General features: G+C 37.1%; 1 protein-coding gene across 1 annotated transcript; it reads left to right on the top strand.

The window, feature by feature from the left end:
- The first annotated feature begins 7,310 nt into the window (after positions 1–7,310).
- gsx1 (GS homeobox 1) lies at positions 7,311–8,962 on the top strand. Its single transcript, XM_052557930.1, has 2 exons — positions 7,311–7,882; positions 8,004–8,962. Exons 1-2 carry the CDS (start codon positions 7,507–7,509, stop codon positions 8,354–8,356), a joined length of 729 nt encoding a protein of 242 aa, XP_052413890.1. The 5' UTR covers positions 7,311–7,506; the 3' UTR covers positions 8,357–8,962.
- Positions 8,963–14,370: the final 5,408 nt, after the last annotated feature.

Raw genomic sequence — 14,370 nt, 5'->3', positions numbered from 1 at the left:
GTCAAAGACAGTATAGATATACATTTGATGACTACGAAGTGTCCAAATACCTTTGTCTTCATTTTGACAGTGTATGTATTTTTTTCATGCTTGAAAAGTGTGTTTGTGCCAGGGGTGCATATCCCAAAAGCATCATTAGCTAACTGTGGTTGCATTTTCCATCTAGCTCTTTTGGTAGCAACAACTTGTGATCATAGTTGCTTTTGGGAAATGCACTGCAGGACTGGAAATTATATATTGTTGGAAAAAAAAGTTATTCTTGTTTTTTACATTTTAAACAGACTTTGAGCAATATCACAAGCAAGCGTGCTGTTTTCCCCAATAGCAGCACAATTAAAATGTGATATTGGTTTTATACATCAATTAAGTTACAAAAAGGATGTTTTGCCAAAGAAAATACACATTAAAATTTTTCAAACATTACATTTAGACAGTTAGCAGATGCTTTTATATAAATGACTTATAAATGAGGACAATGGAAGCAATCAAAATCAACAAATGAGCAATGAGAAGATGTTTTTTTTTTTTTTTTGTAAAGAAAACAAGCAGTAAGATTATTAAAATAAAAAAAAAAGATTATTAGCGTAATGTTTCAAAGTAATCCTACATGGTTGACCAATTGATTCAATTACCAATTTATATAGTCTACGGCTGCATCTGAGTATATGTACTTTCCTACTAGACAGTAGGCGAAAACAGTAGTTTGTCCGAATTTACCATATTCATCAAACAGTTAGTGTGCAATATTGACAAGAAATGGGATTTTATCTATAATTATAATTAGATGATACGTGTGTTATTGTGCGGATATCTTAAGGACGGCCATGGACAGCTGACTGAAGTTTTTAATATTCTTCATATTCTGTGTTGGTCAGTTCACATTGAGAGTAATTTACCTTTTCCAATAAGTTTAAACTTATTTTTACATTTTGTGGGCATGTTTACCTTTATGAAGCCTTTTTTTCTAAACGTTTCCATCATCTTTTGAATGAAATTCTTACATTTAATCAGTGAATTAGAATAATCTGTGTTACCAAGCAAATGAAATCAACACAGAAGCTGCATGTGCAACACAGAAGCTGCAGAAGTGGCAGTTAGATTTACACACTGTTTAATGCAAGACATGAATGCATTTAACCTACAATTACAAATGCACAAATTTTGTTTTGATACATTAAACATAAAACATTGACTACTGATATTTGAAATTATTTCAATAATAAAAGATACTTTATATGTGAAATTAAAACCGACAGCAGGTTGCAGCAAGTGACTGTCAATAAATGAGTCATTGCGACTGAACCAAATCGTTTAAGTGGTTGATTCATTCAGGAACGAAACATGTCATGTTGCTCAGAGATGGATCGTTGTGGCTTTGTTTGGAATTATTTTTGTTGTCGAAATAGTGCAAAAACAGGCAATATCGTGTCTAAAACATAAGTATCTTAATTAACTTGTATATTGAACCGTTGTAAAAAAAAAAAAAAAATCTAAATCGCAATTGTAATCATGGTAATATTTTTAGAAAAACGGCACTCTTGTGTGAAATTGATTTTTACTATATGAAATGGTATAAATATATACATGTTCCGTCATCATGTCTTGAATTTGTGATCATTCTAAATGCATTTAGAATGACTGAATCATACAGTGAAAGAACACACTTTTGAATGTTTTTTGCAAAATACTAGATAATGTCAAATCGCACATTGTTAAAAAAAAATTACGATATTATCGCAGACCAAATATATCGCACACACCTACAAAATGTACCTGGATGTCCTACTACAGCCGAGATTCTGATATGCGCATTCAGTGGACACTTTATAATCCCATGATGTCAGGATTTGTGAATAGCACTGAAATGAGGCATCTGACACTGCAAGGTCATGACAATCATAACATAATGAATGTAGTACATCCTGTTTACCTCCTGATTAATACATACTTACACATGCTCATACTTTTCATACATACTTTTTAAAAGTAACTACTTATTCAAAAAAAAAAACTATACAAACAGAATGTGATTTCAACTACAGCCAGTCACTTGTGCCATTCCTGAATGAATCAGCCATTTTGGGGAAGAAAAATAAATTGAGTGAATCATTCAATGACTTACTTCTAGCTACTATAATTTCATATTTTAAAAAAACGTAACTTAATTTTTTTCCCCATCTTTTCATATTTCTTATTTTATTTTAAATTGTATATTTAAAATGTTAACAGTATCATATATGCATTTTTAACTGCTGTATACATGCATTCATGTCCTCTGAGCTAAACAGCCTGTGTAAATAAATTTAAATGGCACTTCAGATGCAGCTTCTGTGTCACCTCTGCAGCACAATAATGGATTTTGTTGGTGGTGATTTCATTTGATTAATAACATCCCTATAATATCTTATTTTACTAAATTAATTTTATTAAATGTAAGAATTTAACATATAGATGACATATTAAATAAACGCTATATTAAAAAATACATTTAAGGGCGAGATATCATGGAAATATTCATTTCTCAAAAATGGTTTGATATCGTATTCAGTGACACTTTTACATTTTTACAAGTGTCCAAAATACATGTAAAGAGAGCACTCTCCCAGCGCTAATTGAATTGATGAATAATAAACAGATTTATGAAGTTTTGCATCTGCATTAGCTTGTTAAATAAAAATGGTAGAAACGATTCCATTCCATCAGTATTACTTTAATGGTATATAATAAGCTCAAAATTAAGGCTACATTTTATTACCAATAAATGATATTTTCATTATTGGGTGATTTTGATGTACTTGAATGACACTTCAATAAGGCCCCTCAGGAAAAAAAGTGAAAATATAAAAAATAATTACAAATAAATAAACATAAAAAACACACAAAAAATGAATGGATGTACAGAAAGGAGATTATTTACATAACTGTGTTTTCTTACCATCTGGTGTTTAGGTGTGATGTCTGGTTGGAACTCCTAAGCATAAAATGCACATTTAACAATTTAACACCAGTCTCTCAGTTATAATGAACTGCAACAAGGGCTGGTGGCTGAGCAGCATATGAAAGATACTTTTCAGAGCTTTTCAGCATCCATCCCTTATAAAAGCAGGGGAACCTGCAGCAGTCTGTGTCATAGCCCCAGGGGTAGATCTAGGAGGGGGACCCACAGACAGCCACAGCGCCCCTTCCAGCTAAGGCAAATCCCAGTGGGACTCTAAATCCTGTTTCACTGTTAGCTCACGACAGATCCCTCCATACAGACAAGTGGGGGCAACAGGACCAGCATGCACTTCAACCTGTCTCTAACCAATACAGTCTCCAACCATGAATAATTCACACCATACGGAAGCCATTGACCCCCAAACCCAATGAACTTAATGCTCACTTAATTTTATTTTATTACTCACAATTGAGAGGAGAGAAAACAAATGGTGTGAAAAAGGAGCCGGGTGAATCTGGCAGCTGCAGGCCTGCAGAACAAAACAACATCCCAGAATAGCCCCAGGCATGACTTGAGTAGCTAAATGGGTTTTTATTATTGATATTTTAAACTTTTGTCAAGAATGAGGTATAAATTCATAAGCATAGAGATTATCAATGATCTGTTATTTTTATTCATACTGTTGTCAGTTTGAAGTTCTGACCATGAACAATCTTACATTACAGCTTTTGCTGCAATGAAAAAATGGTGTATAAATAATTTTCACTCAGAAATTCAAACTACAAAGAAAAGCAACACATTAAATTAAAAGTAGAGAAACAGAAACAATGGGGAAAAAAAATCAAATTATGTTTTATTTACACCTTTAATTTTCTATTATTATTATAATTTATAAGTTAATGACCTTTCTAAAAATCTTTTTTAATGCTGTGCATATATATATATATATATATATATATATATATATATATATATATATATATATATATATATATAGTTCTATAATGGATTTAATCACATTATATCTGTATATATAATGTGATTAAATGCATTATAGAACTATAGAATACATTATATAATTGGTGTTACTATTGGTAAATTTTTTGTGCTCTTGTACAGATAGTAGTAGATTATAAATAGCCTATTATAGAATTTAAGTAATACAACAATCAAAATTATATTTAATAATAATCTTTCATCACAAATACTTAGTTTAATTTTATAATAAATTCGTTGAAAACTAATTTATCCAATTTCATGTCATAACTGTACAAAATAATTCCTTGCTTTATTTAATTTAATACGCAGATTTGCAAAACGCACTCCTTGGTGCGCGTCCCAGCAACAGTTTAACAAGCAACAGTTCGCTTGTGCTTAGACAGAACACCTCTGGAGGGCAGTGTCCATCTCCTGCGCGGAGGTCAAAGTTATTAGTCGGTCTCCAGTCGAGAGGACAAATGAGGATGAGCTTCCCTGAGCAGAAGCGCACACTGGCTGATAAAGAGATCGCAGGTGCTTCGCCATGGGAACTACCGTGACTCATTGACGATTTTCACTATAAAAGGTAATAAACAATTTAATGTATATTCAGTCAATTAAAAAAATTAGACTGAAATACAAAGCCATGTGCAGCATGCCCGCATCAAAACCACGAATGAGGTATTTTAATATCTAAACTGTTTCTGCAATGACATTAAATGGAGAACAGAAGAGGTTTCAGATCTCAAACATTATCAAATTGTGCTTAGCCTGTACCATGCGCTCTTAAAAAGGAACTCAAAATATTTCCCATCGAATTCTTTAGAATGAGGTCTCATTTGTTTCTATTTGTACCCCCTAATGAATTCAGGAGAACTATATCCTGTGCTATGACATGCGCAACCTCTGAGCAATGAAACGATCTTCTTGTGGGGGTTTTATAGCCTTAACAAATCCCCAAGGAGACTCTAATGGCTTTAATTGATGTTATCAAAATAAAGCAAAATGTCTTGATATTAAGTCCGCTTTACATTATAATAACATCATCAAGCCATTTGGTAATTATTGACTAGGAAAAAACAAGGTCTGGTGGGGCACGGGTGGTGAAGCTACTCTCCAATTAGTTAATGGTGAGCGCCTGGCACGCGGTGTCGAGGAAAATGAAAGGCTTAATCCCCCTATCTCACCATTCCTCTTTCACTCCCTATCGGATAACAAGCTCTTGTCCGTGTGACTCTGTACCTGCCGCTTGTTTAAGGGTTTAATTGCTCCTAATTTGTCCGGCAAAGACCTGCTATTACGGTGCTGCAAAGTTGCAACAAAATTATACCCCTTATGTGAGTCGAGTGGTGATTCCAGTGGAGTGAGGTTCGGACGAGGGTCCCTCGTCATTTTCCACAAAATAAAACAAATGGCTGAGCCTATACAGTCCATTACCAGGCTCGAGGCTTGGTTCTGAACACAAGAGCTTTCTATTACGCGAGCCGGCTCGGTTCCGGGGATATACAGAAAGAGGGCAAGAATAATTGTTGCATTTGTCAAGAACCATCAGTGTTACCCGGACTGATATTAGCAGTGTTAGACGTATGTATAGGTCATACGTATACTCACTGAGTAGCTACGGTCCAATAAACTGCACAGTTGCACGATCTGGTGTTTTGGTTGCCTCCATCATCCATCCATCTATCCATCCATCCATCCGTGGCGCGCATTTAGCAATTGTCAAAGCTTTCACTGAAAGCGTGGTTTGTAAATCTTTTTTTAGATTTTTTAGTAGGCTAGATTATTCTAGTTTTAAAAAAGTAAACTACGACTGTCTGTAAAAGAATTAAAATGAGGTTAAAAACGTCGATTAGGCTTTAACTAACTTTTCCGGATAGGTGTTTACACTCATCCTAAACAGCAGGAAAACGCAACAATTTTGTTGTTATGAGAATGATGTATACGAATGTATGTATAACTACTGAAATTCAGTTTAATTTAGTGACGTTTGTTTCTGTTTTAATTGTCGTTATGTTACATTCAGTGTCTGTGTAATGTTAATAACGTCTATGGCTACTCGCCATATAGTGTATTTTTCCAACTTTAAAATATATTCAAAATAGAATGTTAAACGCACGTTTCGCTGTTTACTCACACATTAGTATCTCCTTTTCCTTTGAACATCTTGTTTAGCAAACCTAAAGTGAAAGAAAATGTTTTCCTATTACTTAATTCAATCAGGGCGCGGCGGGCAGGGGCTTTCACTCGCCGTGCATTCGGGCCCTCACTGACAGAGTCGGCTTTGTGCCACTTTGTCCGCCGCTGTCACACACTTTAATTCGAGCCTTTCTCTCTCGCATTGAAAACTCTCCACAATGACATTCAATAAGGGCTGGGAGAGTGAAAACCTGGTTATTTTTATATATTCCTTCCCGGACTCTGCGGGGGCCAGCGCGAAGGAATTAATCACTGTTTTTTAACCTCATCGCTTTGAGGTTGTGACGCGACGCGTATTTTTCTTCTTTATCTTTATCTTCTTCTTTTTATTTTTTCGCTAGTGGAAATTATAAATTACCCCAGAATGCATACACATCCTTAAAATGTATATTTAAAAGTAATGGTTAAATACTAATTGTAAAATAATAATAGGCTAATAATAATAATAAATAACTAAATAATATACTTTCTGTTGTGCGCATCCAAAACAGAGATTTGCATATAGGCTATTTTAATTTGATTTAGGCTATGCATTAATGTAATGTAGCCTAATGTTGTCCCTGCATGTGGGTAAAACATTGAAAACGGACATAGACTCAAATGAGGGAGGAAAAATAAATAAACCATCCATATAAAAATATCAGAAGAATGATATCTGAAGTAATTCTTTTGGTTCGAGAAAGCAAAGAGCAAAGATTCCCATGCAAAAACAAAACGTTTATCAGATATTGAAAGATGTTTTTTTTCTTAACTATGTATTATGTCAGTATCTTAAACTATAATGCAATCCGATTTCTGAAACCCTCTCTCAGAAACAAGTCGTTTAATTGTTAAAATAGTTAATGATGGGCTGAGTTGCAGGTGGAACTTTGCCGATGAGCCTCGTGACATACGTCATATGCACCGAATGTCTAATGAGTTCACGCAGAACAAATTAGGAACCTCTTTGAATGAAATTAATTAAAAGAGCAATAGTGTCCATGTGATCGTGTGAGAAAGAAAATAAAGTTTAAAGCGACTCTAAAGAGTAATAGTATAAAAGGAGCGCAAATTTTAAAAGGGAGAAGGGGCAGTACCGCCTCTTGCAGTGTGGGTGGGGCTGACAAGAATAGACTACATTATGCAGTTCATTTAGTTAACAAGTGAAATAATAGGGAAGCGTGCAGAGTGAATGCCGAGAGAAAAGGCACAAAACCCTATTGAGAGCTCTCAGCCGCTAGTAGCGTAACCGTCACATGGGCGCACTGGCTCTCCAACTATTTAAGCAGGAACTCTTTCTCTTCAGCACCATTCCGCCATCCAGCCTTGGGTACGCATCCTGGTACGAGACTGACAAAGAGAAACTTTTTCGAACTCTCAGACATTAGGTGAAGAACCTCAGGGCAGCCAAGATGCCAAGATCGTTTCTTGTGGATTCCTTGATTTTGAGGGAGAACAGCGACAAGGGAACTGAGAACAGCCCGCCGTTATTTCCTTACGCCGTGCATCCGTCTCATCCTCTCCACAGTCTCTCCGCCGGCTCATGCCACTCTCGAAAAGCCGGGTTGCTGTGCTTTTGCCCGCTGTGCGTCACGTCTCAGCTTCACCCGTCGCCTCCAACTCTCCCACTCATCAAGGCTTCCTTTCCTGCATTCGGCTCCCAATACTGTCACACTGCGCTATCCAGACAGCACTCGGCGACTAGCGGCGTAAACCTCAGCGGCTCGGGGTTATACCAAGCCACATACCCTGTTCCAGATCCACGACAGTTCCACTGCATATCCATAGGTAAGTAGGTTGTGACTGACGTCATTCACCATAAAAAGTTTACCTTTGTAACTTAAATGATGTTTTAATGTCACACGTATCGACAAATGTAATTTAACTCTTTTTTTGGTCTCTTCTACAGAGAATAACAGCAGTCAACTTCAGAGCAGCAAACGCATGCGCACTGCGTTCACCAGTACGCAGCTCCTGGAGTTGGAAAGAGAGTTCACCTCCAACATGTACCTGTCGAGACTTCGGCGCATAGAGATCGCGACTTACCTCAACCTCTCCGAGAAGCAAGTCAAGATCTGGTTCCAGAACCGCCGCGTCAAGCACAAAAAAGAAGGCAAAAGCGGCTCCCACAGGACGGGCTCGCACAACTGCAAGTGCTCGTCTTCCCTGTCCTCCGTCCGGTGCTCTGAGGAAGAAGATGACCTCCCCATGTCACCTCCGACATCAGAAAAAGAGGACGCAGACCTGTCCGTAAGCCCATGAACTCTAGCGCGTTGCTGATGACCGCCACCTCAAAAGACTCCGTACGCCACACCAGTGGAATCTTGAATGCAGCCAAAAAGCGACGGTCTCTGCGTGCGCCGTCACCTGTAAATAGCGAGAAAGAAGAAGAAGAAAAACAACAACAAAAACAAAAAAACTTTATATATGTTCGGGGTCTGCGTATCCCTTTAATGTTGTATATTTGTATACATGTTCTATGTTTGTAGTTTTTTCTGAAAACAACTTAAGCCCATAGTTACGCATTCAAATACATTTCCTGTCACCAAATTGTTCTTTTTTTCTTTTAATCTGTATTATCAAATTAATTTGTACTTTTTTATTATTATCTTTTAATGATATTCAGTTGTTTTGTTTGTATGGATGGTGAGTACAGGGTAGCTTTAAGCACATTTTGGCGACGGAATGGAAATATGTTTGTTATTGTACTTTTATTGTAATGAGAATATTTATTTATTTAAAAAACCTTAATGCTGAAAATAAAGAATATTTCTTAGTGACAAAATGTCTCATTTCAGTTGGTTTATCCATTACACCTGTCATACGTTTAATGTTAGAAAGCAGCAAAAGCCACAAATGACTTTTTACCTCTAACGAGACTGAGTCTCCCAAGGTTATACATTTTAATTTAAGGTTTAATTGCCTGTGCATGCAGCACAATTCTTAAAGTTCTGACGCATTTTGTAATATTCCCCTTAAAACTTTTTCTAACATGTTATTTGAAAGAGCGCACAGCTAAAATAGAGGATGAACATTCTGGAAATGATGCTAAAGAAGCACAAGTTCTGTGCATCATATGCTCAATCATGACTGCAACAATTAGAAACACTTTATAAATAAGATGGGATCACGTTGCTATGATAATTGTGGGAAAAACATCCATAAAACGTTTCCAATAAAAGGTTTAATATTCTGAATTTTTATATTAATGTGTATTATATATAATATGTATCTCTACATAAAGGTTTCGCCAGGGGGGAAACCCTAAGGCGTAATTTAATAAAGCTCACCAACATGACCAGCGCATGTTAAGCGCGCGCCAACTAGTTTTAATAAACACTTATAAGGTCTTTTAATGGATGAAACAGGAGTGTCTGTGACCGTCTGTAAAAGATCACTAGGATGTCTAAGTAAAGATAACAACTAATAAAATACAGATATAACTTTTATACAAAATCCTGACTTTTAAAACTCTCAAGTTTGGGAACGCTGAGAGTATGTACGCTTATCTAAATCACAGATTCTCCGTGCCTCTATATTTATAACTCAAGTGCATCGGTATAGATCTCCGTCAAGAAGTCCAAAGAAACGCGTATTCATCGGGATCCCTGTGGTATTCCCTGGGGACGCAGCTGAAAGCGCCTGGTGTCCCCCAGGCGCGGGGCCTCTCCGTTAAACACTGAGCCATTTAGCGCACGGTTCTTAACAGTCTCGTGAGAGCGGGTTAATAAAACCCAAAGTAGTGTATTAATACACAGACAATAATGCGCAAATGAATAAAATATGCGAGTCAACGAGACAGATTAATCGATGTTTGTATTTAAATTTATTTAAAGGGGTCTAGACGGACACTTGGTGATTATGGAGATTTTTATGTTTGGATGTTGCGTTTGTGATCGGTGCTATAAGCAAAACAATTATTTTATTATGTGTATTTCAGGAAAACATACATTTGTGTCTATGATATAAATCGATAATTTCCTAAATAATAAATTACTACATTTTTTTTTTTTTTGTTCTATCATTCCAGTCAACTTTAGAAACTGATTCCTTTGGCAATTTAGAAACACCAGTGTGCTCTTTCGGGAATAAAATAAAATAAACAAACGCTATTTTATTTACGCGAAAAGGGCATTCCATGCTTTTTTTATTTTTCATCTTCTTTTGCGCACCAGAACTGGATCTCGGATTTTTAGTAAGGCACTGCCGCATTCTGGGATGCAGGTCTCGACGTGCCCTACTCCATTACCATGGCAGTTTAAATCTTCATTGAAATCACTGAAATTGGTTTTAAATGTTGTTTCCTTTGCTGGGAATTTATCATCAGCCATCGGTGTCAACAAAGGACCTGGTAAGATCAGCACATTTACTAAATTATTCCAGTCATTGTGTCCTCGGGATACTGCACGGCTCTTGGAAACGCTCGTTTAATTGTTCACTTAAACATTTTAACAAAACTCTAATATTTGCATTTGTGAAGATATAGGATTAGGCCATTTTGTTAATTACACCATACAGTCTCATTTTGCACCGTGCGTCCTCTGCAAAGCGCCCTTTATCCATTCAATAGCCCGGGGGTACGCGCCCTGGGGGAGTTTTAAGCCTGGTGCTCAAAATTCTCAATTTATTTATTCTTAATTTTGCGCCGATCAATTCATTGAAGCAAAAAGGGCTACAGTGTCTTTTTAGGGGAATAAAAGCGAATTGTTGACGTGACCCTGACAGGGGCTGCTTGGAGGGCTTGCCTGACGCTCGAGGGCCGCTTGAGTCAACAGACCCCCATCTAGCAGACTCGCCCTTGTCTTTCTTCCAACTAATTTTTCATTTACGGCTTTTCTTAGACTTGTCTCTTATCTATCAGATTAAAAGAGCAGCTTGTAACAAATCAGTCTGCCTGATTTACAAGAGCATTAAAAGCGGACAAAAGAGGCAGGCCGTCAGTACCTGAGTCTGGTAGACGGTGAGGCGCTGCAGCTGATTCGATGAGTTGAAAATGCGCACGAAACAAAATACTTGAATCCTGAAAAAGAGCCTTTGTATGTTTCTTTAGAAATCAAGCAATTCTGCATGACAAAGGACAATTAATAAGCCGTCTTTTCACGACCAGCAGCTGGTTTCCCTGTCAAGGAAAGTTGGAAAAAATTCGGACTGAATGCGCGCAAAAGCCCTTTGCGCGCAGACAGCTACCCAAGGTGACCCATTTGGCACAGTTAAAATAAGCAGGCTGAGGCAAAAGCGAGGGAACTGTCAAAAACATTTAAGCTGGAATATCTTGAAATTGCAAATCCCTTTATGTGGAGGGACGCTGCCGATCTGGGTTAGACGTACAATGGAGGTGGTTAAGTTGGAGAGGCTTTGGAAACGGACACGTGGCCTCTCAATGAGAGCTTCTTGGGAATCGCGTGGCTCGCAGCGCGTCTACAAACTTTAAACGAGATTTAAACTTGATATTTTCCCAGATTCTAAAAGAACGATTTAGTTACAGATGGACTTAAAGGTGATACGATAATAAAAATTAATTAAAAAATACACTATTTTAACTTTAATAAATGTAAATTTACTTATTAATCCGCATGTGGCAGAGACCCGCTGTAGCTTCTCCCTTTATCAGTTTCTTCTACAAACTTTAAACGAGATTTAAACTTAATATTTTCCCAGATTCTAAAAGAACGATTTAGTTACAGATGGACTTAAAGATGATACGATAATAAAAATAAATAAAAAAATACACTATGTTAACTTTAAGAAATGTACATTTACTTCGACATGTGGCAGTGGCCCGCTGTTGCCTCTCCCTTTATCGGTCCCCCCCCCCAAAAAAAAACCAAAACAAAAAAAAAGTATATTTTTTTTTGTACAATTTAACAAGTAGCAAGTTAACTGAATTCAGACGTAACATTACATAAAGTTAAAAAAAATCGAGCGAAACACAGCATTTTAATTAAACCGTTATAGTCCCCATTCGTTATGTAGGTGTATAATATTTTATATATATATATATATATATATATATATAGAGAGAGAGAGAGAGAGAGAGAGAGAGAGAGAGAGAGAGAGAGAGAGAGAAATAGAGAAGTGTGACAGAGTTAACACAGGGCTAAGCATTCGAAACTTAAAATGAATTCAGTGTTTATAAGCGAGCGTTTTACTCAGTGTCACACAGTTTGATGTTGTTCATGCAGAATTTAATCACTCCATACCACAGATACAATGCGAGGGAGAGAGGCTGCTATTCGAATCTGCACCTGCAATGTCAAGAGGTCGGGAAATAATGAACAGGGCTGACTTAGAACTGCGCTTTCAAGTGTTAACTCTTGTAAACTGATATAAAGAGACAAGACATACAATAATGCTATAAAACACACACACACACACACACACACACACACACACACACTCGCGTATCCGCCTGTATGTTTTTCAGCGGTGCTGTCCAAACTTTCACAGCCTTCTAAATTCTCTTTTTGATTGAATTTTGCACAGTTAAACAGTTCCAGCCACCTCCTACCCCCGGTGCCATTGATGTCTTTCTGGCCTGATAAAATGCGCTTGGCTGCCGTCAAATGGGCCAGCTTTGCCTGTTCACATTTAAATATGGGAATTAGTCATGAGCCCTGTCACAAGCAGCAGAAATTGCTAAATTGTTGGCCTCTTTTCAGCGACGAGAGCGCTGGGGTCTGCATTCATTAGATTGAATTTAGCGTCGAGGTGAGAGACCTCTGTGGCTGTCTTTTACCGGGATGTCATAACAAGGAATCGTTCTGGAAATGAGGGGGCGTGCGCAAAAGAGAAGAGGGTCGTCGTCACCGGTTGGAAGCGGCATAATTTCGGTTTGAAGCGGATTCTGTCATTTAGTTGAACAAATGAACTCACAAACACTCTGAAGGTGGGCACAGTGTATTAGTGAGGCATGGAAACATAATTAATGTAGCTCATGTCATTTTCAAGAGCTTTTGATAGCCGACCGACGGATAGATCATCTAACAATCGCAACAACCACATATTTAATGACTAAATGTATATTAAAAATTGCAGAGCGCCACAAGTCACGGTTGGCCACTTCAGAAGTCTCTCTCTCTCTCTCTCTCTCGATTACGCCCCCTTCTCTAGGCCTGAAGTTAATGTAGCAACTTTTAAAAACATACACTAACACGAGGTATTCTTCAGTGTAACCTTCAAGACCTTTATGTCATTCTGTTGCTTTCTTTTTTTCATGTTAGGAAGTTACCACATTTTTTATTATTGTGTCAAATAACTGTAGTAACGGTGGTGGAAAATATGATTAGCCTACCATGGCAATTAAACAAGGGGTCTCTTTCTCTCCTGCTGACTCATTGTCTGCCTACCATTCATAAAACGACTAAACATTTTTTAAACCAACTTCACATTATTTCATGCAGAAATAAACTTAGAGACAGAAATGTAAAGTTTAATCAGATAATGACTACAAGTTATAAACTGCAACATCAACAGCTTTAACGGCAAGTTAACTAACACAATGAGCATGTTACAGTCTAAATGTATCTGCCAACCACTTTATTTATAATTGGGAAACGTAGGTGAAATCATTACCTGAACTTCAGTTAGTAGGCTGCTGTCATTCTCTCTGCCCAGTGCCCATGTCTCTCCTGGTGCATCAGTCTTCAGGCGCAGTGCCAGCTCAAGCTTGAGAGAGAAACACTAGCTTTTGCAGTGGAGCTGCAGCGCCATCTGACGGTTTACCCAAAAATCTATCTATCCAATCTAAGTATCTTTCTGTCAGGATTTATGTGGCTTCATGACAGGAATGGTAAAATAAATAAATAAATAAAATTATTTACATTGCCAAAGCATTGGTAACATTAAATTACATACATGCACATGTACAAAAAAAGTTAAAATAACGAGAGGAAAAAGTACACAATGATTTTTCTTGATCTATCTATCTATCTATCTATCTATCTATCTATCTATCTATCTATCTATCTATCTATCTATCTATCTATCTATCATGCACATTTACACAGATAAAAAAAAGTGTGTGTGTGTGTGTGTGTGTGAGAGAGAGAAAGAGAGAGAGAGAGAGAGAGAGAGGAAAGCAGCAAAAAGAACACAACGATTGTCCATCTATCCATCCATCCACTCACCCATCTCTCCGTCTGTCTGGCCATATTCAAATGGCTTTATTCGTGGGGAAAGTATTTAGATTGCCAAAGCATTGATTAAATTACAGATTTTCACATCCACGTTTGACACAGATATACGCAAAACTAAAATATTAACAATGGTAACGAAAC

The sequence above is a fragment of the Carassius gibelio genome, chromosome B5 (assembly GCF_023724105.1).
Source record: "Carassius gibelio isolate Cgi1373 ecotype wild population from Czech Republic chromosome B5, carGib1.2-hapl.c, whole genome shotgun sequence".
In the NCBI taxonomy this organism is placed as follows: domain Eukaryota; kingdom Metazoa; phylum Chordata; class Actinopteri; order Cypriniformes; family Cyprinidae; genus Carassius; species Carassius gibelio.
The sequence above is the reverse complement of the archived record's forward strand: the minus strand, read 5'-3'. Positions and strand labels throughout refer to the sequence as shown.

What these genes read in the sequence shown, in the direction of transcription:
- gsx1 (XM_052557930.1), top strand. Translation starts at nt 7,507, where the DNA reads ATGCCAAGATCGTTTCTTGTGGATTCCTTGATTTTGAGGGAGAACAGC. An exon ending in GTTCCACTGCATATCCATAG is followed by an intron (nt 7,883 to 8,003) that starts GTAAGTAGGTTG and finishes TCTCTTCTACAG; the next exon opens with AGAATAACAGCAGTCAACTT.